Source organism: Vicugna pacos, chromosome 20 (genome assembly GCF_048564905.1).
Source record: "Vicugna pacos chromosome 20, VicPac4, whole genome shotgun sequence".
Taxonomy (NCBI): Eukaryota; Metazoa; Chordata; class Mammalia; order Artiodactyla; family Camelidae; genus Vicugna; species Vicugna pacos.
The window spans coordinates 23,855,786-23,883,349 of record NC_133006.1 but is presented as its reverse complement, the minus strand read 5'-3'; the positions used below and the strand labels follow the sequence as shown (position 1 = coordinate 23,883,349).

The 27,564-nt window shown below is 51.2% G+C and overlaps 3 protein-coding genes and 2 long non-coding RNA genes across 6 annotated transcripts; 3 read left to right on the top strand and 2 right to left on the bottom strand.

The window, feature by feature from the left end:
- Positions 1-416: 416 nt before the first annotated feature.
- On the bottom strand, positions 417-7,421 carry LY6G5C (lymphocyte antigen 6 family member G5C). Its single transcript, XM_072945356.1, has 3 exons — positions 7,277-7,421; positions 2,678-2,845; positions 417-944 (listed from the first exon to the last, which is right to left on the bottom strand). The coding sequence occupies exons 1-3, from the start codon at positions 7,287-7,289 to the stop codon at positions 781-783; spliced, it is 345 nt and encodes a 114-aa protein (XP_072801457.1). The 5' UTR covers positions 7,290-7,421; the 3' UTR covers positions 417-780.
- Positions 4,908-6,491, top strand: LOC140687736 (uncharacterized). Its single transcript, XR_012062254.1, has 2 exons — positions 4,908-5,225; positions 6,108-6,491. It is a non-coding gene; the product is annotated as an uncharacterized lncRNA (long non-coding RNA).
- LOC140687737 (uncharacterized) lies at positions 6,665-8,902 on the top strand. The gene is made up of 2 exons (XR_012062255.1): positions 6,665-7,035; positions 8,623-8,902. It is a non-coding gene; the product is annotated as an uncharacterized lncRNA (long non-coding RNA).
- On the bottom strand, positions 8,569-21,747 carry ABHD16A (abhydrolase domain containing 16A, phospholipase). 2 transcript variants are annotated; one of them, XM_006215332.3, is made up of 20 exons: positions 21,544-21,747; positions 20,497-20,553; positions 19,697-19,763; positions 19,367-19,453; positions 16,960-17,045; positions 15,303-15,376; positions 14,996-15,118; positions 13,607-13,721; positions 13,405-13,506; positions 12,390-12,453; positions 11,940-11,989; positions 11,137-11,260; positions 10,559-10,663; positions 10,284-10,347; positions 9,790-9,846; positions 9,580-9,642; positions 9,384-9,460; positions 9,202-9,300; positions 9,073-9,119; positions 8,569-8,898 (listed from the first exon to the last, which is right to left on the bottom strand). In XM_006215332.3, exons 1-20 carry the CDS (start codon positions 21,673-21,675, stop codon positions 8,815-8,817), a joined length of 1,677 nt encoding a protein of 558 aa, XP_006215394.2. In that variant the 5' UTR covers positions 21,676-21,747; the 3' UTR covers positions 8,569-8,814. The 2 variants fall into 2 exon arrangements, with proteins under 2 accessions (XP_006215394.2, XP_072801450.1); XM_072945349.1 differs by lacking the exons at positions 19,367-19,453; positions 19,697-19,763; positions 20,497-20,553; positions 21,544-21,747 and adding an exon at positions 17,195-17,217.
- A 75-nt stretch (positions 21,748-21,822) lies between these two features.
- LY6G6F (lymphocyte antigen 6 family member G6F) lies at positions 21,823-27,454 on the top strand. Its single transcript, XM_072945351.1, has 9 exons — positions 21,823-21,919; positions 22,459-22,604; positions 23,185-23,314; positions 23,513-23,606; positions 24,111-24,440; positions 24,525-24,788; positions 25,789-25,944; positions 26,113-26,179; positions 26,311-27,454. The coding sequence occupies exons 4-9, from the start codon at positions 23,549-23,551 to the stop codon at positions 26,333-26,335; spliced, it is 900 nt and encodes a 299-aa protein (XP_072801452.1). The 5' UTR covers positions 21,823-21,919; positions 22,459-22,604; positions 23,185-23,314; positions 23,513-23,548; the 3' UTR covers positions 26,336-27,454.
- Positions 27,455-27,564: the final 110 nt, after the last annotated feature.

The following is a 27,564-nucleotide window of genomic DNA, read 5'->3' as shown; positions in this document are numbered from 1 at the left end:
ATTGAGTAACTTACTGTGGTCCTTGATAAGGGATGTTAAGCTTGAGACCACAGAGGCCAGGGCTCCACTGGGCCTCACATCTCTTCACAAAACTTCTTCCGCACCTTCTCCTCCCTGGCCTGGTTTTTCCACAGCTCCACTCCCACCCACACACCCCCATGGACCTGCCCACTAGTACCCATAGCTCTGGGTCTGATGGCACTTCTGAGGACACCCACTGCCTTTCTTGTCTTCCCTGGAGGATGGCTTCCAGTCCCTCTTCACCTCTTTGTGCCAAGAGCTGAGTCACAGACAGTGGGGCAGGGCGGGAGCATAGCTCTGCTGAGCTGGGAGCTCCTTACGGGCCCCATGATGGGGCCATCAGGCAGTACCACCTCCCTCAGCCTCCACCTCCACCAGAAGAGAGACAAACCAAATACTTCAGTACCTCAATTTATTTTGCAGGAACAGCTGGGGACTTGGGACAAGAGAGGCCTGTGGTGGGAAAAAGGGAAGGAGCAAATCAGGGCAAAGCAGCAGCTTCCAGGCGGGAGCAGACAGGAGGAAAGCTGACAGGACTGAAGGAAATTCTGGAGAGGGAGCCTGGGGAAGGGGCAGAGTGGAAACAGGGACGTTCAAAGGTGTCAACCAAGAAGTAGATAGGGCTGGGGTCCAGTAACTCGGGGGAGGCAGGGAGGGCTAGTGGGCAGGGATAGGCATTGTTCCAGCTGCCCCTGGGTGGAAATTGGGGGGATGGCTGGAAATTGGCAGAATATTACTCCAGAGGTCTCCGCAGAAGTTCTAAGAAATATAGAGCTCTCTGTTCTGAGGGTTATTGCAGAAATTCCGGAAGCAGCATCGAGAAAATATCCAGAAGCCAAGCACCGGAGAAGTGCGGGTGTACGAGCAATCACTCATCTGCTCCTTAGGGCGGCAGTCACTCACCATGATGTCAGAACCACTGTCTGGGGAGGGATGGCAGCAGTCAGTGACACGGAGTTCCAGGCAAAGCCTCGAACCCTCCCATCCCCTCACTCTGCATGGACTGACCACACTGCCCTCAAACCCTACCCTGGACCCCCCCCCCAAATGCAAAGATTCCTGGAACTGGGCAGAGGCAGAGTGCGCCAGGAAGTCACCAGCCATAAACTCTTCAGAAGTTTCCCACCGAAGATTGGTGAGAAAGGGCCATTTGAAATACAGTGATAGTTGGAATGGGGTGAGTTGGGACTTGTGGAGCGAAGTGGGGAGAACCAGCACTTTGGATGGGACCATGTAAGAAAAAGTTGGGAGATGTATTGGAGGTCAGATTGCAGAGGGGAGGTGTTTGTCATTTATTTTATGGATCAAAAGTAAGAGGATATTCCTGCTGCTGTTATATATATTACTGGAGGGGGGAAATCTTTGTGCCCATGTCCAGGGATCGTCATTGCTGCCCTGCTTAAGAGAGTGAAAACTTAGAAGCAACCTAAAGGTCCAGTAGGGGGATGAATAAATTGTCTCTGACATGCCCATGCTGTGAATACTACGCGGCTGGTCAGCAGAACAAGGAAGCTAGTTACAAACTGGTATGGAAACATCAAGTTCCCATAACTGTTAAGTTTAAAAAACAAGTGCAGAACAGTGTTTACAGTAGTATGCTACTCTTTGTGGAGGAAAAAAAAACAAGGGGAAAAGGAGTAAACAGCATATTTGTATAGGTGGGATGTGCATTAAAGATCACAGAAAGGATAATAAAGACATTTTTAAATAGTTTTTTGCTGTTTGTGCTTGAGAGCTGAATGGATTGGGCCAGGTGTGGGAAGGAGACTTCTCTTTGATACCCCTGAATACTCTGATACAGAACCACATCTGTGCATCAGCTGTTTGAAAAGTATCATGAAAGGATTTGAATGAAAGCAGTTGTGAACAGCAGTTGATAAGAACACCGTCTCTGGAGCGACCATAAACTGTGTGGCTCAGCCTCTAGGAGACTTGTGCAAGGCTCTGCACCTTTGTTTCCTCCTCTGTAAAATGGGGATAATAATGTCTACCTCGGAGGGTTTTTAGTGCTTAGAGCAGTGCTGGGCACATAGTCTGTGTTATGTGCTTATTAACTTGAAAAAGGTGAGGATTCGGGTAGAAGAGCAAGCATGAGGAACAAGGGAATGTAGTCAATTTCCAGCAAGTTGAAAATGAGGTGGAGATGTCTAGAGGGCAATTTGATATGACAGTTTTGGCTAACATTCAGATTTAGGAGGATGCCATACATGGCTGCTAGGTGGAGCCAAAGAAAGATAAAATCCTCTTGGAGAGTAAAGAGCTAAGGACCAAACTTTGGTGAACATGAACTGTTAAGGGTTAAGGAGAATAAGGCAAGACTCATGAAGGAGACTGGGAAGAAGCAGTGGAAGATGGAGAAGACTGATGCTGGCAGGAACGCTGACAGATGGGGAGAAGGCAACCCGAGGAAAGGCTTGTGGATCTGGTGATCTTGAGGGTCCCCTACAAGGCTGGGTGCTATGAGGAGGGTGAGCTGAGGAGGGAAGGAGAGTGGAAGTAGAGATAGGGAGTGGCTCGAAAGGAAAGGAAAGACAGACAGTGATGGAATAGTATCTTAGAGCTGTGGGAACCAGACTTGCGGTACAGCCTAGAAGGCTGGTAGAGGCTCAGTTTGGGAACAGACTGGGCCCAAGACAGAAGGGGGAAAGCAGCTTACTGTTCTTTATGAACAGAGTCATGCAGCTGCTGCCGTGCGGGGCAAGGCAGATATCAGATCCCAGAAGGCACCCCAACTCCTTGGTCTCCAAGAGGCATCGATAGCAGCGAAGGTATTTGTTTAACTGAGGCAGATAAGGGGGTTCTTGTTCATTAAGATTGAGCTGACCTAGAACATAGAGAAGCACTGATTTCAAACCCACCTAATTTCCAGGCTGGCCAACCCCACTGTTTCCTCCCACTTACCCATCTCAAAAAACCATAAAATTGCCAATTCTTTAAAACCATCTGGCTAAATCTTCCATTAGAAGCCTTAGTGCTTGTTAAAAACCACCGTTCTCTGCTATTATACCTCCTGAAATGAGGAACTCATCCATCCATTCATTCATTCACCATGTATTTGAGGGGCTAATGTGTCCAGCACTCTCCAAGCCTCTAAGTTCAATGGTTAGGCCAAGTCAGCCCATTCCAACTTTGGGTACCCCTGTTAGGACAGTTCTTCCTCTGTGACTTGGTGTCACAGTTCCCCACACTCCTCCGCACTCCCAGATTCTCTTGAATATGCTTTCTTAAATCTGTAACATTCAGAAGTGAAAACACCAGCGTGGACCATCACAGGACAGGAAGAATCTCTGCTTTGTGTAGACAAGAGACTTCAAGTAGCCCACAGCCACATTCTTTGTTTGGTGGTCCTCTCATTGATCCAACTCATTAAATTTTGTCCACCAAAGCCCTCCTCTATTACATGCATATTCATCTCCCTCTTCCTCTGGTCCCAGGCCCAGACCCAGCAGAGCACTTGGTGTGAAGCAGATGCTGAGCAAACACTGAATCCTGTTTCTGTGTAAATGGTACTTTGCAGCCAAATGAGGTTATCAGGTTGGATTCAGCCTTGTTCTACATGGTGGATCCTAGTGCTGTCATCTGGTATGTTCGTCCAACCCTCCCTATTCTGTATTGTCCTCAGCTATGAAGAGGTTCCCTTTAGTATATCCACTTAGGTCACTGCTGTTGAGTGAGACATCCCTGGGGAAGTTACCAGAAATCTCCCTCAGAATAAACATCAGTCCATCATCAGTCTGCAGGCATTATCCCACCAAGCCCACACATCCCGTCTTTCCTCCTGCCTAGGTTTACCTGAACATCCTTGGCAGATGTACCCAGACACCTGGTGTCTGGATTTCTCTATCCAGCAGGCTAGGAGAACCTTCTGACCCCTTAGAGCCACTTACCCAATGCGAAGCTCATCATGACCAGAATTATTAAGAGGACAGGGCTTTTCCTCTTAATGTACAGGGCTTGGGGGGGGCTCAGATTCCGGCTACCTGCAGGGACTGCCATTAAGTTTATGACTTCCCATCAGCCTCTGGTTTGGCCTTATATTGGTGGAAGAGAAGTTGGCCAAGAGGGCAGGGAGAGGCAACACCTGTTTGGGGTAGAAATCAGTGCCAGAATGGCCAGAGGGACAGAGTGTCCCCACCCACGGCCTTTCTGGGGCCTAACATCCTGGCTTGGGGACAAGGGCCCAGCAACAGGGGAATGAGAGGGGAAACTTCTTCCATATTAATTCAACAGACATTCATTGAATCAGGTGTTGGAGATACAATATTTCACAAAGTCTGTACTCTGACAGAGCACACAGTCAAGTGCAGGAGGCAAGTCAACAAGCAGTGATGGTGGGGAATGCTTTCCAGGGGCACTTGGGCAGTGGAAACTGACCAAAGGGATTTCAGCAGAGGAGTAACAAGATCAGATTTCTGTTCATAAAGATTTCTGAGAAAACCAGTTAGGACGCTATTCCTGAGTCCAGTCACAAGATGGCAGCCTGGTCTAGCAAAAGAGAGGGAAGCCGAGACGTGAATGATTCTGAGATAACATTTAGGAGGAAGACTGGACAGATTTGGACTTAAACTGAATGTAGGGTGAGGGAAAGGGGGATAGGCTTACAAAAGCAGGTGATTGTGATACCATTTTCTAAGATGGGAAAGACGTGTCAGAAATCCAAAAGCGCAATAAATTTTTTTTTAAAAAATTAAAAAAACGAAATCCAAAAGCGAGGACACCTGGGCCCCGAATGATCATTCTCAGCCCAGTGCCTCCGGTGGGTTCTGGAAAGTAAGTGCCTTTCCCTACGCCCCCCTTTTCCGGGCCCGCCTCAGCTCTGCTGCAGGTCAGTGGGTCTGATCTCCGGCGCCCACAGGCTCCGGCGCTGTGCGCTCGAACTCCGCGCCTGGCTGCACCTCAGAGGTTTCGGGAGGACGAGAGGGCGGCCGCCAGCCCAAGTTTGGCTCTTGTCCCTGCCGCGGAGAAGCAACCTAGGAACGGCGTGCCGGGCGTCAGGACCCAGGCGTCTGGCCCTAGCCGACACCCAGACACTACGCGGCTTCCCCAGAAGGTGGCACTGTGGCGCCAACATCCCTCCCAGACCGGGATTAGGAGCCCACGCAGCAACCAATGAGCGGCCGCCCACCCGCCTCAGGTGCCGTATCCCCTTCCTCCGCCCGGGGCCTGCTGGGCCCGCCCCGACTGCTCTGTCGGCATCTCGTCAGGTCAGTCCCTCCCTCTCTGTGGGAGACAGGGTTTTTGCTTTAAGGGTCGGTGGGCTGGGGGGGCGCGGGGGTCCTCGGCTTCCAGGAACGCACCACCTGCTCTAGCTTCTGGTCTGGAGGTTTGGGGCGGGAACGTGCCCGAGGGTTCGCAGCTACTGTCCCGGACTACCCAAGAATCCTTCGGTCTCGGGGTGCTGATGAGGAAGATGGGAAGAAACGCACGGAGACACACCCAAGAAACACTGACGCGAAAACAGAAAAACGAGAGGAAGACGCGCGCCACTGCACGCACCCCAAGAGCTTTGGAAGCAATTTTTTTTTTTTGATGGAGGACTGGGGATTGAACCCAGGACCTTGTGCGTGCTAATCACGCGCTCTACCACTGGGCTATACTACTCCCCACCCCCAAAAGCTTTGGGATGATAGAAATAAGAGAATTATTTTAAAGGAAACTCAAGGTAATGGAGAAATGGGGAGGAGCACCGGCACCTATATAAATGTTTCTTGAATGAGTGACAGAGTGATAGATGAAAAGAATCAGACGGCGGGGACTGCTCTTGAAGCGAGGAGGGCAAAGGGGAGCAGAAGGGAATTTCACAGCGCCCTCTGAATCCCTCTTTCGAATATAACCGTAACGAAAAGGCCAAAGACTATAGAGTTATGGGTGACCAAAAGGTGACCCCCTTTGGTTTCAGGGGTCCCCCTGAGAAGTCCAAGAGGACTTGCCGTGGAGTTACATCGGCCACGCGCCCTAAGGGTCGCAGGAGCGAAGAGGGGGGTCGTATTTCGAGGCTGCGCTGGGCCTTTTTCGGAGGTGGTGGGGCCTTAGGGTTATTAATCCAGCCCTAATTTCGTTTCGCTCTTCCCCTGTCCACGTGGCAGGGCGCGGCGGGTGAGCGTGCAGAACTGCCGGAGTTCGTTGCCACGGTGACGGGCACCTTGGAGGATTTCTTGGGGTGAAGAGGCGGGGCGTTCCAACAGTCGCCATGGTGACAACTGCGGATAATGGTATCCAGACTGAGGGCCTCTCCCCCGGAACAAGAGATAGCTGCGGGTAAGCAGCTGAATGACGAAACAAAGGAGGTCGGGCTTGAGGACCCAACGCCACAGTTCGGGAATGGATCTGGGCAAACGAGGGGCCGGGCTACAGATAATTGGGCCAGCGAAAGCCAGGTTCTGTTAGGGAAGTGGCTGCGACTCTGCATTCTGGAGCGGAACTTAGAGAGGGGATATTTAATCTGAATATAAATGAATGAAAAAAATGAATGACTGGGTTCCTGAGAGAGCTGGGAAGATTTGGTGATAGATGGATGGGCTATCCCCAACACCTGCCCCCATCCCCGGAACCCTCCACCCTCTGGGCCCTCATTCACTTGTGACAGCTGTGTAAGCAACACATGCCCCTCCCAAGGACGTAGAGCAAACCTTCTGCCCAAACATGCAGCCCAGAGCTGAGTCCAGCACCTCCCACTAGGAACAGTGCAGGGCAGGGCCTGGCCAATGAGGTGGCCCAGCCCAAGGCCCATCTCTTCTTCCCCGGATTCCAATCCAGTTGTTAAGTCTCCTTTTTCCCAGTCTCCATTCCCTCTCCCAGTTTTCCCAGCAACTCTAGGATGCCTGGGCAACCAGGCCTCACCCGGTGCCCAGCACGGCAAGATCCAGAGCCCCAGCAAATTTAGGGTCTACATCTCAGCTGGTCTTCCCCTGAGACTGCGAGAACCCTGCTAAATAGGGTGAAGAGTGGACAGGGAGCTGGTTCCATCCTGGGGTAGAGGGTGGTTCTGAAAACAGCTGCTGTGAGCCTTATCAGGTGGGGAGTAATCTGAGGCCCTTTGGGTGGGGTGGTCCAGAATTCAAATGTTGAACCTCACCTCTCCCTACTCACTTCAGGTATCCAAGGGCCCATCAGGGCATCCACTGTTCTCTATAGTAAGTGCAGGAAGGAGTGAGGAGGGCAGTGGTGGTGGAGACAGATCAACAGAGTCTCTGGTGGCCATGGCCAGGAACAGGGAGTCCTTTGTCTCTAGGGTGTGAGAGGTGGGGCTGGGTACCTCCTAATTGCATTTAAGGAGGTTCTCTTAGCGGAACAAAGACTTGGTTTCCAGGCGACGACTGTCCTGGTGGATCTGGGAAGGTGAGGTTCAGCACCATGCCACTGGTCCCACAGCTCCATATTCCACACTTCCCATCCTGTTTGCTCCCTAGGACAGGACAGAGGAGAGGGGTACCAGTATCTGCTCTCCAGTATTTGCTAAAGGTGGAGCATTCTGGAGCTGTGGCCACCTCCTCTCTTCTAACTCCAAGTAGTACGCATCATGTTACCTGACAAGTCTCAGATCATTCCTTCTGGTGGAGACAAACTATGTCTCCCCTTAAGGAGCTGCTGAGCTGGTGGGGGCAGAGAGCCTCTGCCCCAGGGATAGCAGGGGAGCTTTGTACACTGAGGTTGGGGGACACACTGAAATTAGCCAGAGACTTTATCTAGTTAGGACATCAGAATATTGTTGCCCATGTTAAGTATCTTGTTCAAAACAGTGGACCCAGGGTGGTAAGCCTAGGGGCATTTCATCAGGGAAAAGAGGTTTCCAAGGGAAGAAAGTGGCCAGGCAACAAACGGATGGGTGGGAGAGGGACTCATTCTGTTCTGTGAGGTCCAAGGATGGGAAATAGGACAGAAGTTACAGGGAACCAATTTCCTCAGGTTCAAACTAAGAATATTCTAACAGCTGTCCAAAAAGGTAAAGTATGGCTCTCGGAGGATTTAAGTCTTTGTCATTTGGTCCTCAGTCCCTGGCAGACCCCATGTTTGCTGAATTGCAAAGAGGATATGAGGAGAGAAATTTGATGACATGGAGAGGAGAGTGTGCAGGGTTTGCTGCTTAAGACACGGGGTGCAGGCCACTCCTCACTCCCTGTGGGAATAGCAAGAGCTTAGCAAGGAAAACAGGAGGTACTGATGGGGAAACCATGTAGGCTGGACCTGGCAATCAATAGAAGAGCTGAGTAGGTAAAATCAGGTACTAGAAAATACTTTTTAAACAACAAAGCTCATGAGTTGTAAGCAAGAGGAGGCAACCACGGGCTCCTGGGGTGGTGGTACGCAGGAAGGACTAGGCAGGGGCCAGGGAGGAGGCAGAGTCGTGATAGTACTAGGCACACCAGGGAGAGGAAGGCCTTGGGGACCCACTGCGTGACGGCAGCTCAGGTTGGGGTCTGAAGGCCTGGGGTGACAGCAGAGACAGGGCGGGTTAAACTGGCTGTCTGGAGTTGGGGTTTCCCAAAGCTCCCAACTCCCAGCCTTGGCTTCCTGGACACCTGGGAAATCACATTATTAGCCAGCCAGTAGAAAAAATACCTTTTTATTAATTATTAGGAATAATCCATTCATTTGATGCAGGGCGTGTCCGGGAGACTTAGGTACTGCCGGACGGAAGAGGGGAACCGTGCAGGAGGAACAGTGAAAAGGGGGATGGCCCCCCGCCTGCCACAAACTATAAACAGCAAAATGAACACAAAGAATCACAAATAATGGGGTCCTTCCTTGTGTCTCCTCCCATCCATTCTTCCAGAATGACTCCCACTGTGGTCCCTAGAGGTGCCAGGGCATCTGGAAATTCTGGGCTGGGAGTGGGGTGCAGTGTGTGGCCTCGAAGTTGTGCAGATGCTTCTGAGCCTGAGGGGAGAGGGTGGGACAGGTGGGGTGCAGAGCACAGACACCCTCCAAACCCACTGCCAACTCTACAAAAGATGTCGCTTCCAATGCTTATGGGGTACCCTGTTCCCAAGCCCCACATGTGCCCCCTGGCCATTCAGGCACCCCCTTCCTGCTTCCCACCCTGGAGCTCACCAGAAACAAAGCCAGCTGCCGCCGTCCATCCACACTCATGTCCTCCCCTGCAGAGAGGAGACGCTCAAACTTGAGCCATGCACCTGGGTGTTCATCCCCAGCCCCCTCTCCTGCCCCGGGACTACTTACCTACACTCCAGGGGAATTCAGGCCCGTGTTCAGCCTGGTAGGAGCGGAGGACGGACAGGCACCAGTCCTCCTCCACCTCCCATCGGCTGTAAATCGAGGCTGGTTATGGAGAGAGAGGAGTGCCCATCAGCAACCTGGCCCTGCTAGGCCCCCAACAAAGGCCTCAGTGGGTCCCCTCTCACCTTCCTCCAGCTGTGAGGAGGCCTCCAGCCACTGCCTCACCACTTGAAGACCCTCCTCTGCCATCACACGGGGATACCTACAGAGGGAGCACCAAGGCAGGAGGTCGGGACCCAGTTCTCTGCACTCCTTATCCCTGACCCTTCTCCCCGCCCTCCTTGCGCTGGTGACAGCACACACATACACCCCGGCTCTCACCGATGCTGCAGAAGCTTCAGCAGGAGGTCATTGCCTCGGTTAGACATGATATCCTCAGGAACCCTGGGGGGTGAGAAAAATGTACACTGGAGGGGCTGGAGGCTGGGGAGGGAGGGTCTGGACACCTGGGTTTCTGGAGGGCAGAGGGAGGAGGGACAACTTCCTAGCTGTCTCTGGGATCCAGGAGGGCAGAGGTTCCCAGGCACTCACGTGGTGGTGATGATCTCATCCTTGGTTCTGCGGATCAGCAGCACAGGGCCCTGGTACCTTCAGAGGGCAGTGTAGTAGGGAGGGAGAGCTCAGAGGGAGACAGGAGACACTGCCACCCCACCCCTACACTGGCTGCATTCTTACCCCCTGCTACAGCAGGGCCCCTTCACCCAGGCAAGCCCTTCACCCAGGGCTGAGAGTCCGAACACTTAAGAGTGGGCATTGCTCAAAGGCAGGCCTTGCTGGGAGATCCCTGCTATGCCAGGTATGAACTGTTTGGTTACCAGATCATGGGAGGGTCCAGGATTCCAGGGAAGCTGGGAGGGGTTGGGTCTGCTGGGGTGATGGCAGGGTCACTCAGGGGATGTGGGTCAGTGGCCTTTTGCCAGCTTGCACTTTACTACTAATTTCAGCATTTGAATACACAGCATCATGTCTATGGTGGGGTGAGGCGGGGGAAAGGTGTTATATGCCGGACACTGGCCTGCCCTCACCTGCACAGCTGCTCCGCGTTGTTCAGATTGAGATGCTGCCTCACGGTCCTGGTCACCAGGCCCCCTAGAGTGAGATAAAAGTGAAGCGACAGCAGACACAAAGCCCCTGCCCAACACAAAGGTCCCTACTATTCATGGAGACAGAAAACTGAGGTCCCCAGACAGGGGAGTCCTCCTGCTTCTCAACAGGGTGACCTACTCCCCACCCACAGAAAGGGGAACCATCTCCAATTAGAACATCTCCCAGTTCCAGCCCACCCCTTCCCTGCACTCACTCCAGCTGTCTGGCATGACCTTCAAGGCCAAGGGCACCAGGTCATCAAAGGAGGCATCCAGGATCACGGCACTAATGTCTGGATAAGACATGGCTGCCCACGTAGCTGGTACCAGGACAGGGAAGAAGGGTGATGATCAAGGGGCTCCTGCCCACCACCCCCACCCTCATCCCACTGATCCTGTAGGCGGACCCCATCCTCCCTACTAAGTTAGTCCCAGGTCTCTCCTTAACCCCTCACTTCACTCAGCCAGGGCTCTGCCTGGAGAGGATGGAGAGAGAACAAAGTACACTGAAGACAATACACAGAGGAAACATTCACTTCCCTGACCTCCCCATCCCAGGACCCAGGTCTACTTCTTTTAATAACTGGGCATAAGGGTGGAAGGAAATATGAAGTGTATATGAATAGGATACCTTCCTCCAGACCCACTCAGAGATCCCAGTTCCATCCCTTTCTTTAAGCCTCCACCCCACTCCTGGGCCACCAGTGCATTTCCCCACCTCTCCTGGGTTGGGGGGTAGCATGGAGATGGCATGAATGTGCCTGTGCTGTGGGGGTAGGAGAGAGGCCATTACCGGTGAAGCCGCCAATGGACCAGGCATAGAGGATGATGTCCTGGGGCTGGAAACCCAGGCGGTGGATGGCAAACTGGACCACCACATCCACGGCATTGGCCTCGTTCTGCGGGAACGGCACCCCCTGCAGGAAGAAGGGCAAAGGGTGCTGAGTGGGTCAGCACCAAAGGCTGGTTTGCCTGCCACCCCCACCCACCCAGCATGGACCCTTCCTGCAGCTACCCTGCAACAGAGAAGATGGAACTGCAGCTCTGAACAGACATTTCAGAGTGCTACAGTCTTATTTCATGGAAGAATAAATCTGTAGTCTTATTTCATGGAAGAATAAATTACTGTCAGTGGCATTTAAAAAGAAGAAAAGAGTCGGGGAGAGTACAGCTCAGTGGTATAGTGTGTGCCTAGCACGCATGAGGTCCTGGGTTCAATCCCTCGTACCTCCCTTAAAAATAAATAAATAAACATAATTACCCCCCCTCCAAGTAAAAATAAATGTAATGATAAAAAAAAAAATCAGTAAAAAGAGGGGGAAAATACCCTTAAAAAAAGAAAAGAAAAGAATAGGGTGGTGGAAGGGGCTCTTCTCTCTAGAAACCAGTCATTTACAGCAAGGTCTTCCCTCCCCTGCTCCTGCCAATCCTTCAGTGTGAGAGAAGGGGGCTTGCAGCCCCCTGCTCTTGGCACCCAGGTCACAGTGAGTGGGAGACCCCACAGAAATATACATGACTTTCCCTGACTCCAGGAGCTGACCAGAGGGAGACAGACCATCATTCAGGAAGAGGAAGGGATTCCAGAGAAGGTCTCACCGTGCTTCCAGCAAAGCCTGGATGATTCCAGCCCAGGACTGAATATCCAGCTGTAACACAGGGTATGGAAGGGCTGGAACTTTACTGCCCACGTCTGCCCCCTGCCCCAGCTCTGGAAGAAGGAGCCACAGGACAATGGAGCTCTAAACAGCCCCCCAACTCAGGCAAATAACTCCAAGCATTCCCAGAATGGAGACATGACACCAAAGGTTCTGAGGCAGCAGAAGGGAGAGATACGTGATTGTTGGGGGCGGAACAGAACAAGGAGCATAATGAGGTTAGGGACACAGCCCAAGGGGAGGGATGTAAGTTTAGCAAAGCAAATCGGGAATACACTTTGCCCCAAAGGCAAGGGTCTAAAACCTCTCCCAGAGAAAGTGGTTAGGCCCTGGGAAGCTGGGACATTCCATTCCAAGGGGCAGAGAAAAGAGGCCTGAGGCATGGGCCTACCTTCCAGAGGTGTGGAGACGCAGCCCACCTCATAGAAGCCCGCGTTCCCCTCACAGCAGATCACCTACAGGGGGAGCAGGAAGGAGCGAAGTTGGAACCGAACATCCCCCTAGTGGCAGGGAGGGCAGCCTGTGGGAGCTTCCTAGGGAAGAGGAAAGCTCACGTTTCCTGTTCTCTCCAAGGGGAATGGAAACATCTCATTTCACAGGGTCCATGAAGTGAGAAGAAAAGTGCTTAGCAAGCTGAGCCCTCAGAGAAAGAAAAATGATCTGAGTTGAGATGCTCAACCCCCCAGCACAGTGTCCGCTTTTCCTTGGAAGACCACCACCTGGATAGCTCTCAGGATGGGATTATGGATGTTTTTTCCCTTTCTGGTTTCTGGGCCTATTTTTTCTGTGACTGTTCTTTCACGTGGTATGCCAAGTGCTTTCCCTTTCCCTCCTGGGCTCCAGACTTGTGGCCAGATATACTCTACTGGTGCCCGAAGCCAGAGCCCAGATATGGTGGGACTTACGTAGACCCTCACAGCAGCTGGGCAGAGCCAGGACTAAAGCCCAGCTCCCTGTACTGATGGCTCAGTGCTCGTTCCCGGGCTGCGGCATGGATGCAGGAGACTTCGGAGCAAGGCTGCCTGGGTTCAAATCCAGCTCTCCCACTCACTAACTGTGTGATCTGGGAAAGTTATTCTGTGCCTCAGTTTCATCTGTAAAATGGGCTAATATAAACGGTACCTACCTTACAGGGCTGCTGTGAGATCAAACATATGCCATGCACGTGTATGTGCTGTCTCAGCAGCAACTGTTACGATGATGACTTTTTTGATCCTTGCGTGTCAGCTCCTACTTCTTCATCTATTTCCCTATCACAGGGATTTCCTGCACCAAGAGGTCTTTAGGGTGGAGCTGGGAGATGGGGTTATCCCCACTGTGCTTCCTTAGGGGCTGTAGAACTGAGATCCCCAGAACCCCCACTGCCCTCCCCACATTCTGCCTTTGCACTCCCTGCTCCCTCTCACCAGCTTCTGTCCCTGGGGCTCAGCTGTCCCCCGTCGGTCCACAAACATGGTGTCAATCTCGTTGCCGTCACAGGCCAGCAACTTTGCCCGGCGCCCGTTACACTGAGTGTGGGAGATGCAATAGCCAGGTTGGACGGGCAGGAGGCCACATCCCAGGTCAGGGAAGAAAGGCTGTGGAGGGGAAAGGGAAGGGGAGCCTTACCTCTTCCACCAGCCGGGCCTGGCCCTGCAGCAGCACAGGCATGAGGGCCTTCTGGAGCAGATACACTGAGCCAGGATACAGCATCCGGCGCCCCAGAGTGTGTGCCACCAGGTAGCTGTGGGGAATATGGGTCTAATGAACCCCCAACCCCAGTGGGGCCCTGGGACCATCCCAGCCCTAGCACTCACAGACTCTGGGGCCTGCCTCACCCTTGACCTTCACAGCTTCATTTTTCCCCTTTCAGGACTTAATGAAACAATAATATATGTACCAACTTTTCAAACTTTTTCACTGCAACTTTTCAAAGATACTTTATATCATGGCCTGGTACATGCATATGCACATATAATACTGAAAGTTTTATGAGATAACACTTTCTATATACGATAAGTAAAAGCAAGGTAATTAACAATTATGATTCTGATAATATATAAATACAATTTATTAGAAGTCCCGAAATAAGTAATACTGATCACTGCGACATTCCCAATGTCTGCCACGTGGTAAGTGCTAAGAGCCTGGCACAGAGCAGGGGCTTAATAAATATTTCTTGAACAAATGTACTAATCTAGACACATAAGATGTGGCAGGTGCTGTTCCTGAAAAAGACAGTTAAGCACTTCTAGTTAATCCTGGAGTAGGATTTGTCCCCAGAACAACACTGTACAACCCCTTCCAACAGCCCCCTCAAAACCTCACACTTGGCTTGCCCCTCTGGTCAATCAGCACATGGTCAACAACCGACCACTAAGTCCACCCCTTCCTTGGTAGCCCACAACCCACCCCCCAGGCCCTAGCAACAGAACTCCCACAGTGCCGCTCCACTGTAAGATCCGGGTGGTCACTGGTATTACTTCAGATGTCATCAGTGTCCACAACTGCACTTTACTTGGGCCTCACCTCGTGCTCCCAGGCCACCCAGGCAAGGTGGAAGCACTTCTGAATATGTTACCTACTTAATCTCACCAACCCTGTGAGCAAGTTGTTCACGGAGACAGAAAATGTAGTTCCTTCGAGGCGGAATGACCAAGGAGCAGAGGGGCCAGGGTAGGGCCGCAACTGCCACCAGACCCTGCTGCGCTAAGGCTATGGGTTCCCTCCCCACCTGCAACCTCATTCTTCTCTCTCAGCCTCCCTGAAACAGCTGCTGAGTCAGACACAACTGCCTTGTGTCCCAGCTCTTCACGCTCCTCCTGTGAGACTCTGGACATCTGACCCTCTTCTTTTCACACAGAAATGTGAATCAAAATTACTCGGCTACAAATAATATGATGTATACAACATTCGGCTCAATAACTGACAGTTATCTAACAACGGAGCACCTAGTCCCAGAGCCTGCGCCCCATGCCCCTCCACCCCTGCCAGCCCTCTGCTCCCTCTGCTCCCCACCTGGTGATCTGACAGGGCAGCTTCTTGACCCGGTCAAGGAGGGTGTCGGCCGTCCCCCGGTGCAGAGGCTCCGGGCGGAGCAGGGCCACGCCCCGGCAGGAAGGGCCCCCCCGGGACTCCTTCCTGAAGAATGGAAAGATGAAGGGGAAGATGGGGTCAGGAGCAGCAAGCTGGACGTCTGAGGTCTGACGGACAGTGGGGTCGAAGAATGAGGAGATGGCGCTGGAAGGCAGGCACTGGAACCCAGAGAGGGTGGAGGTGGGGGACAGGTCAGAGTAGGGATGGAGCGAAAGAACTGGGGCCTCACCGGCTGCTGGGTTCTTCCCAGTGGAAGTCGACTGGCCAGCTCCTGAAGTCAAAGTTGTAGTTGGCAAGCTGCCTCTGTGGGAGGTCGAGAGAGAAGAGGGAGACCATGAAAAGGGGAGTAGGTGGAGGCCCACCTACCCACCCTTGACACTCGCATCATCCAGGGGACTGGTCCCCACACATTGTAGGGAGACAAGCAGAGGTTGACACTCTCTGGTTCACAGGTGGAAAGCTCTGCCAGGGCCAGAAAAATCAAGCAAGACACCCAGGCCAGCCTGTCTGCCCTCGTCTAGAAGCGAGACCCAACACTCTTTGCTTTTCTAAAATCTAAGACTGACTCACCCCCAAAAAGGGTGGCTGGAGGTGCTGGTGCTTCAGAAGGAAGGGATGGGGGCTTGCTGGCTGGTAAGGCTCCCTTTCCCACCTGGGTCCTATACATGATGCAATCCTGAAGGATCAACATGTCTGTCCCAAGGTGAGGAGGGAGGGAAGGGGAAAGTCACACCCACAGTAGCTCCTTTGCACCAGGCCACCACTTGAATGAAGTCTCTCTGACTGTTCCATCCTCATGGCCACCTCCCTTCCCTCAACTCCTGCAGCCACGGGCCGGTGACGCCACCCAGACCATCTGTGCCTCCGTTCACCCCACTGAGTCAGCCCCCGTGCTTTTTGAGGGCAGCAAGAGCGGTGTCTTCCACTCTGCCGTATTCCTTCCCGCACCCCGAGAGCTCCCCCGCACTCTATTTTGAGAATAGTTTTTTTACTTTCTGTCACAGGAATTTTTTGACATTTTCAAAAATAGCTGGACTAAAAGAGAGCAATAGAAAAACTGTACAGAAATGTAAATGGCAAAACAAAACAAAACAAAGAAAAGCCCATTTCAGGCAAGCTCTGTTCAGACCTGGACCCAAATGCTCTTAGTTACTTCCCTGCTCTGTGACTCCGCTTGGGTCATGTAACCTCTTTTTGCCTCTGTTTCCTCAGACATATAAATAAGGGCAATAATGTCACCTTATGTGGTTGTGTGAGGACTAGAAATGGTGTATCCCAAATGCCTCAGCCGGCGGCATGGCAGAGCATATTACACAGCTCCCTAAGTGGTGGTGTGGGGTGACCCGTAATATGATGACAGTGGTCATAGCTATTTGATCCCAGAAACCCCTTTGCTCCAGGAGAGAGCTTTATAGGGCCCCAAGGCCCCTTCTCAAAGATAATCACACTCCAGCAGTGGCAGGGCTGGAACAAATCCAAGGACAGTCTGCCCTGGCTTTTGTCCCTCCTGGCGCCAGACAGTACTCCTGGGCGTGAGAATGGATATACCTGTCCATCTCGTCCTGTCCCTCAACAAAACCAGCTCAGTGTTCAATGCACACAGCAAAAAATAAACAGACATTTACAGAATGGGCCGCTGTGATGAAGAGAAAACCCCTTTCTAAGAAACACTGTGGAATGTTTCACATCTAGACAATTCTTGCAGGTGGAGGGTGGGGGATTGTTCTAGTGGAATATTTCATCAGAAGTGGGAGGGTGGAAAAATTCCTCGGGCAGACAGGTCACTTGTGGAGGGGAGAGGATGTCCAGTGACATGCAAGCAAAACACACCCCTGCACCCAACAGAAGCCGGACCAGTGCTCCGGGGAGGCAGCGGCACCTCTCACCTTGTTTTCCGCAGACTGGTTCCTATGTGTCGCCTCCAAGATGGTGATGAACTGCCGGTACTGGGGGTTGGTCCAGCGGCCGATGCCTGGTGGAGAGAGGATAGGAAACCGTGTTAGGAAAACTGGGAAGCAAGATGAGTAGGTTTCAGGAAGAGAATTGGAGCTGGAGAAGACCCTGGAAGGAGAAGTGGGAGGAAAAGGAATAGAGGGCCCTGGAGCTGGGGAAATAGGAGACCTGAGCCAACTCCCTTTCTCCGTAATCCTCCGAAAGCATTCGTCCCCTAACTTCTCCTGTTTTTCTTTATAGACTATCGACCTTCTACCCTCCAGGACGTTCATTCTCCCCAGTCGTAAAACACTGTCACACGCCCGCACGCTTCGCCCTTGCTAACACTGGGTCTCTCTTCTTTTTACTCCACCCATCCCTGATGCCACCTTTCCCTCTTTTCTGTATAGTCCAACTCCCTGCCATCTGGCCTCACAGCTTTTGCTCTAGCCCCATAATTATGTCCTCGCTGAATCTGAGTGCCCTTCCTTGTCCTCATTCTCATTTAACTGTGCCACCCAGCACTCCTCCTGTCACTGGGGATTCCTTTCTCTTCTGCTTCCTGGGTCCATCTTTGCCTCATTCAGTTCCTGGACTGCTCCTCTCCTGCCTCCCTTCTACGTCCCTCTCGGAATCGAAAGCCATTCCTAACACTGGGCTCTCTTCTCTCCTCACTTGGCCCCTCAGCGATTGCACCTGCTCTCCCATGACTGCCAAGGAGTCTCAAACCCTGACTTCTCTGCTCCCTCTGACCCGAAGGAGTCATGCCCCAGGCACTGCTCTGATGTGGGAGAAACAGCAGGAAACAAGTGAGACACACCGGTCCGGCCCTCAGAGAGCTGGCCTTTCGGTTGGGGGTGGGGTGGGGCTGGGGAAAGACAGTAAATGAGTAAACAGGAACATTTCAGAGAAGCATAAGTGCTATAAAGAAAATAAAACCAGAATGAACTAGAATGTTATGTATTATCAAGGGGAGAGCCCCCAGACAATACTGAGAATGAAACATGCTGCAGGATTATTCAGATAGAATGATGCCATTTGTGCTAAAAAGGTAAAATGCGCCCCCCAAATGCTACATATTGTTTATACTCACCATGTCGCAGACTTTAAAATGCCTATTTTTTTTCATATTTGAAAACTCTGAAATCAGTGTGTGTTTTACAATTTATAGCTGCTTAGATTTAATGGAATGAGGTATATATTGTGTAAAAGTAAAAAATATGGACCAGGAAGAAAACCTACACCAGATGACAGTGGCTACTTCTGGGTAAAGAGGAACGTGTGACTGCGGTTAGATTTAGGTGGGAATGTCAACTCTATCTGTAATGCTTTAGTATTTTACTGACAAAACATATTTGAAGCAATAGCACAAAACACAAGCATTTTAGTTCTTTTTGGTATTTTGTTCTCTGGACTGAATTTTTCCCCCAGATTAAAAAAATGAAGAGGAGTGGGATCTATTTTTAGGCAGGGTGATCAGGGAGGGCCTGTCTAAGGAGGGAGCCCAGCCCCATGGTGATCAGGAGACAGAACAGGCAGAAGGGCCTCACCTCGGGCTGGACCCACCTGTAGCCATCCAGCTCCTGACCCCACCACTCCCTTCTCAGGACCCCCCTCCCCCGGTTTTCATCATGTGCACCCACCAGAGGGCAATGATTTGGTTTGTCTCTCCATTTTTAAAATTGTGAGATAATAACATATGTACATAAAACATACATTCAGCTTAAAAGATACAAACATTCATGTACCAATCACCCAGGATAAGAAAGAGAACAAAGCCATCTCCTGCCAGGAGGCCTCCTCGGCCTGTTCCCTCCCCATTCCAGGTAAGCAGTCTCCTGACTTTCAAGATACCCATGCCTGTGATTTTCTTTAGTGTTTTACCACTTAGATCTGCATCCCTGTTGAATTTCATATAAATGGAAACATACTGCATGAACTATTTGGTGGTCAGCATTTTTCACTCAGCATAACACCTCTGAGATCCATCTGTGTTGCTGAGTGTAACTCTATAGTCTGTGTGTCTGCCTTGCTCTATGGCGTTCTGTTGCAGGACTATACCCCTAATGTATTTATCCATCCTGCTATTCGGGGCCATGCAGTCCAGTTAGGGTTATTACAAACATATATATGGATATATATGGAACTGTTGTAGGGTATATGCATCTTTTCTAGGTAACAGCAAATGTTTCTGCCAATTATTTGTTTCTATTTACGACTCAAGCCCTTTAAGGAAAAGATCATGCCTTGACCATTAATTACTCCCCCTCAGAGACCAGCACCAAATTATATTTGCAGAAGGTACTTAATGAATATTTACCCAGTGATGGATAGGTCCAAACCAGGTCCCTCTCCACCTACCTCGGAGGCAGGCCACTCCTGCCAGTAGTAGAAGCAATGTCCCAGCATAGTGAGAAAATGGCACCACTTTGGACAAACTCAGGTAACCTGGATGGGAGAGTGATTATGTGAGACGCTTTCCCCCTTGACCCTCAGCTCCTTTCCCAGTTTGGCCCCAGTCTCCACCCCACACCCTCTTTGGGGGACAGCCACGCCCTCAGAGGAAGAAGATGCCTGATGGAAGAGGGAAGCCAAGCCATCCTCACAGGTTCCCTTTCCCCTTTAGGAGATGGGCTCAGCTGCCAACAACCTGCCCATTTCCTGTCCCACCACCTTGGAAACCACACTGACCTTTCCTGTACAAGTAGAAGAAGGCGAAGGGAGAGGAGTAATAAGAGATGGACCAGAAGACTGAAGCCTGCAGCAGAGAGACAGGGACAAGCAATCAATACACACACACACATGCACGCACACACAAGTCTGCCATTTCCAGGCCTAGGCTCTGAGCAAAGTGGATAACCTGAAGGATAATATCATATCAAGTACCTACCCTGTGCATGACACCATGCACACAGTAGGTGCTCAATTATTTGTTGAAAAGCAGTGTGTCAGAGCATAACACAGGCTGGGAAAACTAGGTACAGTTTCTATTTTCTTCATCTAGTCATCTCCGGACATAATTTCATCACATCTTAAGGCCAGTCTCTTTTTCTACTCAAGTCAATCAAGCCTCTTCAATCAGCTCTGCTCAGGACAGCCCCTGGCCTTGTCCCCAAGAGATGCACAAACATCACCACAGGAACCTTGCCAGAGACAACAGCTGTCTCTGCAGCCAAAGAGGTTAGTTGCCAGGGAGGACAGGTCACTGGGGACTGCAGGACCCAGCATCTGGGGATGGTCCCAAGAGTAAAGGGTTTCTTCATGGCTCAGGCTGCCCCAGAGAAAGCAGTGCACATGCCAAAGGGGAGTACCAAGTATGCGCGTTTGAGAGCCGTCTATGTGTGTGTGTTGGAGATGTCTGCTGCAAAGCCCAGAGCATTCCCCACCCCCAAGGGCGCTGCCTTCTCCTAGGCTGGGGAGGAGAAAGTTCAGGAGGGCAACTGGCTCTGAAAAGATGCAGTAGTAGTCTCAGATGCCCGGGGCAGACATACCAGTGCCAGGATGCTGTCAGCATGTTTCTCGAGGGCACGGGGCTGATAGTACGTATCCTGCCAAAACAGATGGTGGAATTAAGGACCCCGCTCATTGACAAGTTCTCCCCCTTCCCTTGCAGAAGCCCTGATGTGTGTCCTTTGGTTCTAGCCCCCAAAGCCATCTCTCCTGGGACATCTCTGGCTCCCAAGGAAGCCTCCCTTCCCCATCACAACTGAAAGCCTGCTTTCCCACTCCAGACCAGAGGAACAAACACGGGGGGCTGGACTTGGAAGGAAAAGTGAAAGCAACATTGGACGACTCTTGTTTTTTCACAATGCAGTTTTAAATGGGTTGTTTGCATATGGGAGAGGGGTTAGAGAAGGAAAAGACACCATGACAACTTTTAAAGGGAAAGAAGAGCCAGAAATAAGAGTGGGTTTTTGTTTGTTATTTAGGAGTAGGTGTGGCTGGAGGTGGGCAGTTTGCAGAGGACAATAAACATAATTTGAGACTCCCGATAAAAAGGAAGACAACATTTAGGGGCACAGCCTACCACCACCCCAGCTTTCAGGAACGCAGTGATCCTGGGGTCTCCAAGGTAGGCTGGGGGTGGGGTGAGGGGAGAGCGGATACACGATACGTTGAAGAAATCATTTTGAAATTCAAGGCCGGGGAGGATAAGCGGAACCGAGTGAGGCACTGAGTAAGAATAAATGGAGAGCGTAATGGCAAAATCACCCAGCTCCGGAATCCGCGCAGGGTCTCTTCCAGGACTTTTAAGAGTCAATTGGGACCCGCAGGAACCACGACGGGTAGGGTGAGGGGCCGCGAGAGGAAAAAGGAGTGGTAGTCAGAATGAGAAAGCACTGGCAAACAGCGATAAAACAGACGGCCAGTCCACAGGGTGACTTTAACCCAGGAAGCACAAAGAGCGCAGACTTTGCGGACAACTGGCTTGACAAGCAGGCTCCCCCTATTTCCAATAATGGGCGCTTCTGGGGAGCAAAGGCCGCAAAGGGGTTTGGGCCATACTATGTTTTTAACCAGGGGAGAACTCGACTCACCCAGGAGCTGGAAGGGGGGGTAGTGACTGAAGTTGGAGTCCCAGGGACGCCGGACGGGGCCCTTTCAGAGTCCCTTTCCCGGTAGATTTTGTAGAGCCGGGGGCCTAGTACGCAGCTCAGCAGCTTCGCCATGGCCCCGGGCCGGGCCGCTGCTCTTCCAGCAGCAGGTCCCCCTGACGGCCCCGCCCTCCCCCGGCCTCTAAGATGTTGCGTGCCCTTGACGTCAGCACGTACCGGCTCCGCCTCGTGCAGAGTCGAGACATTTTCAGCGCTTCCCGAACAGAGTTTCGCGCACTTGGAGCTACGGGTACAGCAATGGACAGAAATTAGTCGGAGGCGTTTGGAACGCGGGGAGGTAGAGAATTATCAGACATAAGTAAATTAGTTTTTTCTATCCCTTATTGGCAGACTCTCGAGTGACAGTGGGGACGAAGAGTAGGATCATGAGCATTTGACAAGAGCAACAAAAAAGGTGTCTAGGAATACATCTAATAAAAGATATGCAAGATTTTACCAAGAAAATTACAAAAGTTCTTGAAAGAGGTAAACGAAGGCTTGACTATGTGGAGAGCTACGCCATGGTCATGGATAGAAGATTTCGTATTGTTAAGACGTGTGAAATACTGTAAAAAAAAAAAAAGATGAATTATCGTACTTAAGCTTGAATAAATCTCAAAACCATAATATTGAGTGGAAAATAGAAAGCCACAGAAGACTGTGCACAACATGACACCATAGTATAAAATTCAAAAACACATAAAATTTAACGATCATGTATGTGAAAGAGTGAATTTAGAATGTTGTTATACAGCATAGAGCATCTTTGAAACGATAGTATTCTGTTTCTCAATAGGTATACGGGTTTGTTTTATTTTTCTTTGTACCTGACACCTACATAATATATAAACTCTTTAGCTTTTCACTGCAGTAAACACATATACAGAAAAGTGCACCAGTTGAGTATATCCATGTGATCAGCAGCACCCAGTTCAAGAACATATCATTACCGCATCTAGAAGACCCTCTCCAGATTACTACCATTTGCTACCACCCCACCAGAGGTAATCACTATCTTAATTTCTAACCTTGTACATTAGTTTTGCCAGTTTCTGCACTTTATATAAATGCAATACGCGCCTTTTGTTTCTGGCTTCTTTACTCTCATTATGTTTGTGAGATGCAACCTTGTTGCATGTCATTGTGGTTTACTCATTCTCATTGCTGTTGAGTGTTTCGTGTATGAATATACCACAGTTTATTTAGCCATTATATAGTTGTACATTAGATATAGTCTTTGGTATGCATGAAATATTTCATCAAAAACAACTGTTAAAGGAATAGCCTTTGAAAATAAATAACACATTACAAACTATTAGAGCTATATGAAGATCTGCCCTAAGAGTACTGCCTGGGGAAAAGGGATGAATCAGTGAATTTTCCAGGCCCCTGCTAACCTTCTCCTTGAGTTAATAACTTAATATACTCACCAGAGGCTCAGAAGAAGTCTGTGGTGTGCCAGGCAGCCACAAGGAATGTCATTCTAAGTCATTTATGGAGTACTGACTGGGTGTGCAGTCTTGTGCTGGGGTTCCTTGGAAACCAACATGAAGACTCATCTTCACTCATGGCTGAGATCTCTAGGGTTGGAAGGGAGAACACGGAGTGTACTTCCAGACTGATGGGATGTGGACAACCGTGACTGCTTCTGGGCAGACGTCTTAGCATGGAGAGTTTTTGATCTGACTCCTTCAGCTGATGTGGAGTCTGAAGGGTAATGGGGTCATCTTCAGAGTGGCCTGAACTGGGTCTTTTCTCTCTCGGCATGGAAAGGTGGTGGTCATTTTTTTCCCTGGTAGACATGCAGCTAGGCTTTATCTCCCCAGCATTCACATCCCCTTCAGAGGCCCTTGTCACTCCAGACTAGGGAGAATGGGCGTTAATCTGGGCTCTGTTTCCTCCCTGGGGATAGCAGGTCCCAGGCAAGAGAAGTTGGCAAGCTCTCCCCATGGCTGTCTTATTCCTCCCCTTTCTGTGCCTGTGTGGGCTCCCCAAGGCTGTTGCAGGTAAGGAGCAGGAGGTGGGGGATTCTCTAGCTCTTCCCAAGGTTGGGAGGGACTGCTGCTATTTCTCCTTAGGGGCCTGGGGAAGGCATCTGGCTCACGAAGATAGATTTACCCCAGTTGACCTCCCCCTGTCTCTAGTACTGGGGAAGACCCAGAGACCATGAGGGTCCAGGTCAGGTACAGTTTCCTTTAGAAAACAAGAACGGACAAGTAAATGCTCATCCAGAAAATGCGAAATGAGGGGAAGGGAGACGGGCATTTGTTAACTATTCCAGCCTTTCCGCTCTTGCCCTCAGAGTCCTTCACTCACTTGGTGGGGATGGGGGAGTCCTACCCTCTTCTATTCACCTCAATTTTTTGTAGCTGTCACTTGAGAAATGTGCTTACAGACAGGCCCAGTGCTGGGGGTACCCAGGAAGGGGAGGAAGGGAGGGGTAGGAGGTCGAGTGGTGTGGTTGTGGATTTGATGGAGGGCTCTGGTCTCATACAACCCCCTCCCCACAGACAACATCCAGGCCATCTATGTCGCCTTGGGGGAGGCACTGGAGCTGCCGTGCCCCTCACCGCCCACCCTGCATGGGGATGAAATCTTGTCGTGGTTCCGCAGCCCTGCAACAGTCTCCTCTACTGTCTTAGTGGCCCAAGTCCAAATGGCCAGACCAACTCCCTACTCTGGGAAGCTCCAAAGGGAACCCCAGCTCAAACTGCTGGGAAACTACTCTCTGTGGCTGGAAGGGTCCAGGGAGGGAGATGCTGGGAGGTACTGGTGCGCTGTGCTGGGTCAGCACAACAAGTACCAGAACTGGAGGGTGTATGATGTCTCTGTGCTCAGAGGTGAGTGGGGGGCATGCAGACCAGGGGCTACTGGGAGTTAGGGAAGCCCAGACAAAAAACTAAGGACTCCCTCTCTCCCTCCAGGATCCCAGTTCTCTGCAAGGGCTGCAGATGGATCCCCCTGCTCTGTCCTCCTGTGCTCTGTGGTCCCTGCCAGGCGCCTGGACTCTGTGACCTGGCTGGAGGGGAAGGGTACTGTGAGGGGCTATGTACAGTCCTTCTGGGGTGATGGGGCTGCCCTGCTCTTGGTGTGTCCTGGAGAGGGGCTTCCTGAGCCCAGGAGACGTAGACCAAGAATCATCCGCTGCCTCATGCCACAGAATAAAGGGATCAGCTTTAACCTGGCAGGTAAACTGAGGGACACTGTGGGAAGGATGTTGCCTCCAACACATCCCACACCGCTGGCTGGGGAGGAGGGGAGAGAGGAGGCAAATCTGTTATTGGCCACGTGGGGCAGTGTGGAGGGGGTCATTTTTGGTGGAGCAGACTGCTGCCTGGAGGAGGAGGACTCTTTTCTCATTCACTCAATCCATTTAGCAGAGAAGGGGGTTGGTTAAGTGAGCTTTCTCATGGAATAGACCATCAGCCAAGAGGGAGAAGGATTCTGGTGGTCTATATCTGTATTTAGAAATAGAATAATCTGTGACTTTTGTGAAAAATCCCTTAGCAGAGAGGAAGAAAGTAAGAATTATTGCTGGGGCAGTTGTCTTTTGAAGAAAGGATATATGCACCGATGTTATAATGGCCCATTGATAGTGGAGGCAGAAGGAGGAAAAATATATGATTGTTTTACAATAAAAAGTCCATTATGCAGAGAAAGAATGCTATTGGTTGTAGAATAACCCATTCGCAAGGCAGGAGGGAGGAGCCAATGCCCATTATTTTGGTAAGCATAGGCCAGTTAATGGGCAGTGACTGGGTTTTATTTCCCTCTCCATCCTCAGCACCTAATATGGTGTCTGGCACATGGTGGGCACTCTGCAGATGCTTATGGAGTGAATGAATGGAAGAACGAATAAACAGAAGGCACTGTCTTTTTTCTTGAAAGGGTGGATTACTAGGAAGGGTATGAGTTAAAAATCGCAGTTGTAACTCGTGGTCGGCCCTAGAGTTAGCCGTCCATGTGTAGGCAGAGGGCACTGGCACTCTCTATCAGTGTTGGCTCAGGGGGTCAGGGCGAGAGGCCTGGAAAAGGGAGAAGGGGGGTTGTGGATATTGGGGGCAAGGAAGCATATGAAGTCTTTTGGAAGAGACCACCAGACTATGGGGGAAGCTTCTCTGTGGGGCACAAGGGACAGACCCCCTCCCTACCTCCCTCCTGATCCCTCTTGTCTTGTCCTTGCTGCAGCCTCCGCGGACGCCTCCCCTGCCCTCTGTGCCCCTTCCACAGACTGGGGTGTGCCCCGGATCCTGATGCTGTTGCTCGCAGTGGGCCAGGGGATCATTATCCTGGTCCTCAGCATCATGCTGTGGAGGTGGAGGGTCCAGGGGTCTCAGGGCAGAGGTGAGTCCCTCCTCCCCAGAGGAAAGAAGAGAGTTTGTGGGCATGAGGCAGAGGGGGTGAGCTCACATCTTGCTTTATGCGGTCTTCCTTAGGGGAGGAGGGGGTAAGGAATACAATTCTGAGTTATCTGACTTCTCTGCCGCACCCGCTATGGCTCCTTCTCCCCAGATGCCTCAATTCCTCGATTCAAACCCGAGATCCAGGTCTATGAGAATATCCATTTGGCCCATCTCAGGTGAGGAGCTAGGGGGCGGAGGTTTAAAACCCAGAGGAGACTGGGGTGGGGTGGGGATCAGATGCTGGTCCCCAAGAAGGTGGCGAATGGAAGTATCCTTAATCTGTCTTTCTCCTTTGCAAAACCCACAGCCCACCTGTCCCCAAGACCAGGTGATCTTAATGACAGCTGCTGGGAAGTGTCACCTGCTGTCTCCTTGGTCATCTGGCACCTGAAGGATTCCCTGAAAACCTTGGCAAGAGGGGAGGGGCTGGGAGTGCTACTTCCCAGTCCAGCTGGTCTCCAGCAGCCAAACTATGTTTTCTGTGTGTTGTGTGTACGTGTGCGTGCATGTGTGTTTTAAGGGGCTGGGAGCTGAAAGAAAGAAGAATTATTCTGTGATGTCACCTATGAAAAGGTGTGGTTTCCTATCTCGCAGTAGCCAGTGACAGGGTGGCCTAAACCTGCAGTACCATGGGATGAAGGGAGCCTGGGGTAGCTGGCAAGGGCTGAGGAGGGTTGGGGATGGGCAGAAAAGACACAGAGGAATCCAGAGGCTGGAGCGCTGGGGGAGGATCAGCTATGGGGAACCAAAGGACAAATGGGGGACATTGAAGAAGAGAGACGGGAAGAGGCTCAAGGCAGAGTAAGGGGAAAGAGACAGACAGAAAGACAGAAAAATAGAAGTACAAAGTGGGAGGATGGAGGGACAGAGAGAATGGAAATAACACTCAACTTGCTTCTAATTTAAGCCAGATCCTCACCCCCGTCTCCTTCTCACAAAGAGAAGTTGAGAGAGAATAAGCACCTTTAATCGGACCCCAGACTTCCTCAGATGGAAGGGGAAGGAAGGGGTCAGGATAGGGTGCCCCCCCACACACTCCTCCTTATCCTAGGCACTCCATTGTGGCATCCGGAGCAGGGAGCAGCTTGTCATCCTGACATCCTGACAGCCCCACAAGTCACATGCTCTCTCCCTAGGCAGCGAGAGTGTCCTCAGCGGTGGGTGGGTGGATTCTCTGGTTGGGTGTGTAATCTGGTTTGTCAGTAAACCATGGACAAGTCTGGGCTGGTGAAGCGGGGGAGGACACTGGTGTTCCTTGTCTCCTGTGGCCTCCTAGCCACACCCTCACCACTCCACCAGGGGCCCTTTTATGTATCCAGTCAAGCTTGGGCCTCACTGGAGAAAGGGCCTTTTTGTGTATCTAGTCAAGCTGGGGCTTCGCTAGAGAAAAGCTTTCTTGGAAGTCTCACCTAAAGCCTTCACGCTGCAGTGGCTTAAGCTAAGCTATTGGCAAGAAGGAGGACGCCAATGACAGATGGAAGATGAAGGGACAGTTATTTTTCAGGTGCCAGCATCCCAGCCCAACCCACCAAGCAGCTATAGTTTGCTTTTAGAGAGAGAA

What these genes read in the sequence shown, in the direction of transcription:
- LY6G5C (XM_072945356.1), bottom strand. An exon ending in GACTCTGTTCATAAAGAACA is followed by an intron (nt 945 to 2,677) that starts GTAAGCTGCTTT and finishes ATCCCTCCCCAG; the next exon opens with ACAGTGGTTCTGACATCATG.
- ABHD16A (XM_006215332.3), bottom strand. Translation starts at nt 21,675, where the DNA reads ATGGCGAAGCTGCTGAGCTGCGTACTAGGCCCCCGGCTCTACAAAATC. An exon ending in CCCCCCCTTCCAGCTCCTGG is followed by an intron (nt 20,554 to 21,543) that starts GTGAGTCGAGTT and finishes CTGTTTTGGCAG; the next exon opens with GATACGTACTATCAGCCCCG. An exon ending in AACGCGGAGCAGCTGTGCAG is followed by an intron (nt 9,847 to 10,283) that starts GTGAGGGCAGGC and finishes TGCCCTCTGAAG; the next exon opens with GTACCAGGGCCCTGTGCTGC.
- LY6G6F (XM_072945351.1), top strand. Translation starts at nt 23,549, where the DNA reads ATGGCTGTCTTATTCCTCCCCTTTCTGTGCCTGTGTGGGCTCCCCAAG. An exon ending in GCTCCCCAAGGCTGTTGCAG is followed by an intron (nt 23,607 to 24,110) that starts GTAAGGAGCAGG and finishes CCCTCCCCACAG; the next exon opens with ACAACATCCAGGCCATCTAT. An exon ending in GATCAGCTTTAACCTGGCAG is followed by an intron (nt 24,789 to 25,788) that starts GTAAACTGAGGG and finishes TCCTTGCTGCAG; the next exon opens with CCTCCGCGGACGCCTCCCCT.